The 6,820-nt window shown below is 45.7% G+C and overlaps 1 protein-coding gene across 1 annotated transcript in view; it reads right to left on the bottom strand.

Moving 5' to 3' along the window:
* Nucleotides 1-6,820, bottom strand: part of LOC109410019 (neurexin-4) — a 92,159-nt gene extending 85,339 nt beyond the window's left edge. The window contains exon 1 of the mRNA XM_062848619.1: nt 6,760-6,820. Coding sequence (XP_062704603.1) covers nt 6,760-6,820 — 61 coding nt within the window. The remainder of the gene's footprint in view (nt 1-6,759) is intronic.

Genomic DNA, 6,820 nt, shown 5'->3' with positions numbered 1-6,820 from the left:
TCAGCAGAGTAATGGAGAGTAACAGGATTAGATGATATATGATGTGGGATATACCACCAAAAGTTTTTAGAAAACATGGAAGCTCTCTCAGGAGATATCTCTATAAAAAATATTGGAAATTCAAGGAGAAGGTTTGTTCCATGGAAAAGTTTCTGGTTAAACCCTTTCGAAATAGTTTAAGTTTCCACTGGAACTCTTGAAAGAGATTCACCATTAAGGCGAGGAGTGGACCTCAAATGGAATCGCTCAAGTAATTACCGTTCAGTATATTATTTTCCCTTCTAAATCTTAATTTTTCGAAGGTTATTTCCAAACTATGTTCGGGTTCTGAAGACATTGATGTAGAAGTTTGTAGCGATATTCTTAGAATTTTTCAAGTGCATCTGCAGGGGTTCATACCGATGTTTTTTTGACGGCTTTCAGGTATGATTTAAAAATGCCAAAAGGTAAGATGAGCACGACAAATGATAACTCCTCTATGTGCCCAGTCAACTTTTACACTAAGGGAACTCACTAAACAGTTTAAGTTGCTGCGTAGAGTCCAATTTCGTGTTAAGGATTCGGTCAAGAAAATTCTTGAGCGATTTCTGGCAGAAAGATTCTACAGAGGCTGCCTTTTTAATTGTCATTCCTTGAGAACTGCGTTCTGCGATCGAAGAAATAACGGTTTCTTGAGCGATTCAGACAAGGAATTTCTCATGTATCAAGATAGGCCGGCAAATTTCTTCTGAAATGCAAACGGGCCTTACCATAACTTTCTGTTATTTAAAACATTTCATGTAAATGCGAATGAAATAATCAAAGATTGTCTTGGTGATCGCGACGATGAATCAAGATAATCTTTAATCAGTAGTTTACGCTGTTAAATGAATCTATTTAATTCGGTAAAGAGACGTTTGTTAGCTGGATTTCATCAGGATATTCGCCAACAAACTCTGGACTAGTGATTTTTTTTTATTATGCGTAATTTTGATTTTTTTTCATCTATTTATCAAAATAACTCCTAGGCTAATTTATTTTGGGACCTAAAGCCCCAAATCGAAAGACCTGAAAGTTGAACACACACTGGTTTTACTGGGTATTTTCTGAGAAATTCAAGCACCTATCAACTTTTTTGAAGATATGAGATTTCAGGCTTTCTCCAGATTTACAGAGCTTGATGGTAAACATCTAGTTAATGTTTCTTATCATATGCTTCAGAATTTTGACGAACAATTGACATTAAAGCATCTTATAGAGCTTTTTGTTCCGGCGCAGCAGGCTTGGGGAATTAAAACGAAAATTTTAGATTTTCCCAACATTTCGACTCGTATTAGATTCTCCTTCAGGGGATAATTCTGACTAACCGTTTTTCGTTTGGGGTACCAAGAACTGTCGGTATCTGGACTACTGAACATTGGATGTTAGGATATTAAGTGAAACGTAGCGGTTTATCTTAATCTTACTTAATGAAGCAATTGATTTTTTTTTTGCATTAGGGGCTCTCCATAAACCACGTGGTCATTTTTTTGGGACTTTTCAAAAGGGGAAAAGCCAAAACATGCTACAATCATTTACTCGAAAGACATTCCCGAAGACGGGGGTACATTTTCATAAGGGCTACAAAAGTGTCTAAAGCTAATTTGAAATTCACTCATATGCCGGGCTATTCCAAGATAAAGTTAGTGAATCAGATCTGGTTCTTCAGCTTATTAGATTTTCGCTTTTTTCTCCACTAAGCACTGGACAACAGACACCTTGGAAGACAGATAGTGAGGGACTAGGACATCTTCCCACGCTATAACGAAACGAGTTATTTTACCATCCAAACTCTAAAGCGCACCCATTGCTGTCAAGTCCACTGCTGTCTTTAGGACCACCTAGAAGGTATTGCTTCGGACAGTGGCTGGTGCACATTGCACCCTTGAGTTTAGTTGCGTAGACTTGCTGCAACGATGTTACGTTTAGAAAAGTCATTAAGGAAGAAATGATCAATACCAAATTTGATAGAGTAAAAGCATTAGAGGCTTCGCCCCCACAAATTCTGCTCTAATCTTCGATACTTCATACATAAACAATGGAATTTGTGTGGAGCGGGCAAAGAGTAGAGAACTGCGTTTCAATGAGCAACCTCGTACTACGGATCAAAATTTAAAAAAAAAATAAAAATAAAATAAAAGTAAAATAAAATAAAATAAATATGCGTGATATAGTCGCCTAGGAAAACAGACCTGTTTTTAAATTTTTGCAACTTCTCATCGTAATAGGCCATTTTACCTCACGCAAATCTGACAGGAAAAGGCCTACTTTCCCAGACCAAATTAACAGTGCTGTAATGGTTCATTACAGCACTGATTTGCGTTGTGTAATGAACCATTACAGCACTGTTTTCAGTTTTGATCAACTTATTGATGCTTTCTGGACGCAGGTTTGAAAAATTGTGACACCTGCACAGTATAACCTGTTATGATCAGACTTCCTTAATCATGACTATGAACATCAGTGTGCAGTCTGATGAAAAAGTTTAGTTAAAAACTATCCTCAAGAGGTAATTTATGAAGGTGCAAAAAACGTTGTACGCAACTCGGTGCAGAACTCGATTTTTACAGCACTCGTCGTAATTATCCAACTCGGCAAGCCTCGTTGGATAAATATACGACTAGTGCTGTAAAAATCTTCATTCTGCACCTTGTTGCGTAAACTACTATTACCATCACAGCGCTCTTTGATAATAATTGAAAAAAGATCGCCCCATGGCCGGGTGATGTGTAGACTACTTCGACTGTTGCCCATAGCGTAGGAATGGAGTTCCCCATTTACTGTTAATGGCTTCCCATTGCTGCCCTCTTTCGGCGGTCGCCCTCGTTGACCTTCGTTTTGGCTCCTTCGCCGTTCTTCTTGGCTGGCCACATACTGTCGATCCGGTTAGAATTCCTCGCCATCGTGATCAAGTCTCCGCGACCTCGACCTTCTACGGTAATCAATGTTATCGGCCCTCGCTAACCCCCTTCGGCGGCTGTGCTCGCTAGCCTACGTTTTGGTCCCCAGCGTCGGTTTCCTTGATTCGCCATGATCCTCGTCGACATCTCCTTTCAACATACTTATGGGGCTGTCCATAAACCACGTGGTCATTTTTTTGGGACTTTTCAATTGTCCATACAAAATTTTTAATTTGTCCATACAAAATGGTCATTGGCCGAACCCCCCCCCATGACCACGTGGTTTATGGACAACCCCTATCTTACCGATCAGGCTATGGCCGGCGTGGCATCTGCTGTACATAGTAACCGTCTCCATTCCACTCGGTCCATGGCTGTTCGCCTCCAGTTCCGCACTCTGCATAGGATCCATTTTAGTCGGGTTGCTATCCGACATCCTGATGACGTGACCCGCCCACCATAGCCTCCCGATTTTCGCGGTATGGACGATGGATGGTTCTCTCAGCAGCTGATGCAGCTCGTGGGTCATTCGCCTTCTCCAAGTCCCGTCTTCCATCTGCACTCCGCCGTAGATGGTACGCAACACCTTCCGTTCGAGAACTCCAAGGGCGCGTTGGTCCTCTGCACGTAGGGTCCATGTTTCGTGCCCATAGAGGACGACCGGTCTAATCAGCGTTTTGTAGATAGTTAACTTCGTGTTACGGCGAACTTTATTCGATAGTAGGGTTCTGCGGAGTCCAAAGTAAGAACGATTTCCTGCCACAATGCGCCTCTGAATTTTTCTGCTGGTGTCGTTGTCGGCGGTCACCAGTGAGCCCAAGTACACGATTTCTTCAACCGCCTCGATTTCATCACCATCGATATAAATTCGGAGTGGCGGGGGTGGTGATTCCTCCCTGGAGCCCTTTGCCATCATGTTCTTTGTCTTCGACACATTAATGACCAATCTGATTCGCCTGGCTTCACTCTTTAGTCTTTACGTTTCCGCCATCGTCTCAAATTTGCGAGCTATAATATCAATATCATCAGCGAAAACAAGCAGCTGAACGGACTTCGTGAAAATCGTCCCACTCGTGTTTATCCCCGCTCTCCTTATTACACCTTCTAACGCAATATTGAACAGCAAGCACGAAAGACCATCACCTTGCCGTAACCCTCTGCGAGATTCGAAGGGACTCGAGGGTGTCCTTGATACTCGAACTACGCACATCACTCGATCCATCGTCGCCTTGATCAATCGTATCAGTTTATCCGGGAATCCGTATTCGTGCATAATCTGCCATAGTTGCTCTCAATCGATTGTATCATACGCCGATTTGAAATCGATGAACAAGTGGTGTATGGGCACGTTGTATTCGCGGCATTTCTGCAACACCTGGCGGATGGCGAACATATGATCCGTTGTAGCGCGATCACCCATGAATCCAGCCTGATATTGCCTCACGAACTCTCTTGCAATCGGTGATAGACGGCGGCATAAAATTTGAGAGAGTATCTTGTAGGCAGCGCTCAGTAGTGTGACCGCGCGGTAGTTTCCGCAACCCAACTTGTCGCCCTTTTTGTAAATGGGACACACGATACCTTCCAGCCATTCCTCCGGTAATACTTCCTCCTCCCAAATCTTGGTCATGACCCAGTGTAGTGCTCTCACCAGTGCTTCTCCACCTTATTTTAGAAGCTCGCTTGGTAGTTGATCAGCTCCAGCGGCTTTGTTGTTTTTCAACCGGGCAATCTCTTGGAGGTCAGGGGCCGGAAGTCCTTCGTCCTGTGCACATACTCCTAGATCTGTTACCACGCCACCTTCGGTACTTGCAACGTCACCATTAAGGTGCTCATCGTAATGCTGCCGCCACCTCTCGACCACCTCACACTCGCTCGTGAGAATATTCCCGTGATTATCAAGGCACATGTCGGCTTGTGGCACAAAGCCCCTGCGCGAGCGGTTCAGCTTCTCGTAGAACTTTTGTGTGTCCTTAGCGCGTACAGGTCTTCCATCGCTTCGCGATCTCGTTCTTCCTACTGGCGTTTCTTCATCCGGAAGACTGAGTTCTGCCTGTTCCGTGCCTGTCTGTATCGTGCCTCATTCGCTCTCGTACGTTGTTGCAGTACTCTCGCCAATGCTGCATTCTTCTCGTTTTTCAACTGTTCACATTCGCCGTCGTACCAGTCGTTTCTGTGATTTGGAGTCGCGAAGCCTAGTGTTGTAGCCGAGGTACTACCTATGGCGGATCGGATGTCCCTCCAGCCATCTGCAAGTGTAGCTGCGCTAAGCTGCTCTTCCGTTGGTAGGGCCACTGCTAACTGCTGCGCGTAGTCTTGAGCCACTTCTACGTTACGCAGCTGCTCGATGTTGAGCCGCGGCGTTCGACTTCGACGCGTAATGATAACTGTCGAAAGTTTTGAGCGCATGCATGATCCGAATCTATATTTGCACTGCGGTATGTGCGGACATTGGTTATATCCGAGAGAAATTTACCGTCGATTAGAACGTGGTCGATTTGGTTTTCTGTTTGATGGTCGGGTGATCTCCAGGTGGCTTTGTGGATATCTTTGCGGGGAAGAAAGTGCTTCGGACTACCATACCACGGGAGGCTGCAAAGTTTACGCATCGCTGGCCGTTATCATTCGATACGGTGTGCAGGCTGTTTCGCCCGATTACCAGTCGGTACATTTCCTCCCTTCCTACCTGCGCGTTCATGTCGCCGACAACGAGTTTCACGTCACGCGGCGAGCAACCACCGTATGTTTGCTCTAACTGCACGTAGAAAGCTTCTTTCTCGTCATCAGGTCTCCCTTCGTATGGGCAGTGGACGTTGATGATGCTGTAGTTGAAGGAACGCCACTTAACTCTTAACATGTACATCCTTGCGTTGATCGGCTGCCACCCGATCACACGTTGTTGCATATTGCCCAACACTATAAATCCTGTTCCCAGTTCATTGGTGGTGCCACAGCTTTGGTAGAAGGTAGCCGCTCGATGCCCGCTTTTCCACACTTTCTGTCCAGTCCAACAAAGCTCCAGCAACGCCACGATGTCGAAGTTGCGGGGATGTAGTTCGTCGTAGATTATCCTGTCACATCCTGCGAAACCTAGTGACTGTGCAATTCCATGTTCCAAGTTTCCAATCGTAGTCCTTATTTCGTCGCGTGGGTCTTTGCCGATTGTATCGAGTCGTATTTTCTCTTATGTTATTCGCAATGGGGATTTTTACGGGTGGCTTATTGGGCCTACGCCAACACTCCTATCTCGCCGGAGGGCCATCGTGCCAGTTCTGCTTAACGTCCCTTCGTGGCCGCCCTTCGTGGGCTTCGTGGGCTTCGTGGCCGTGCGGTTAGCGGCGTCAGTCGTCTAGGCGTTTCGTAAGCCTCGGAGTGCGGGTTCGATTCCCGCTCCAGTCGGGGAAAACTTTTCGTCAAACGGAAAATTCTCCATTGGGCCACTGGGTGTTATGTGTGTTGTCCGTTGTCTCGTGTTAGTGTAATGTTCAGTCTGTGCAGCCTCTGGCTGAAGACGGTGTAGTGTCTTTTAAAAAAAACACTGGGGCGACCACGCTGATGGGGCTACCACCTTGGATCTAGCTGGGCGTGGTGCAGCGTTTCTTACTCAGCCGCAGGATGCCAGAACAGACACTGTTTGAGCCGCACCTCCTTGGTGAACAGACACTCGGGTCGTACCTCCTCAATCTAGCTGAAGTCAGAAGGACAACAGTGCCCAAGCTGCACTACCAGCTAAGCACACAACTCTTAGCTGGCGGGCTTTGTCATCGTTTGACCCGTGCTAGCATGAGGTAGGAATATGTGAGGACCAGAGCTATGTTGGACGCTCTCCTTATCGACTCACCGTTTCGCAGCCCTTTCAACAATGGGCACCATTTATGGTCTGTGCTTGCGCTAGTCTCCAT

Source organism: Aedes albopictus, chromosome 2, assembly GCF_035046485.1.
Source record: "Aedes albopictus strain Foshan chromosome 2, AalbF5, whole genome shotgun sequence".
Taxonomy (NCBI): domain Eukaryota; kingdom Metazoa; phylum Arthropoda; class Insecta; order Diptera; family Culicidae; genus Aedes; species Aedes albopictus.
Note: the sequence above shows the minus strand (reverse complement) of the source record. Positions and strands in the feature narration are given on the sequence as shown.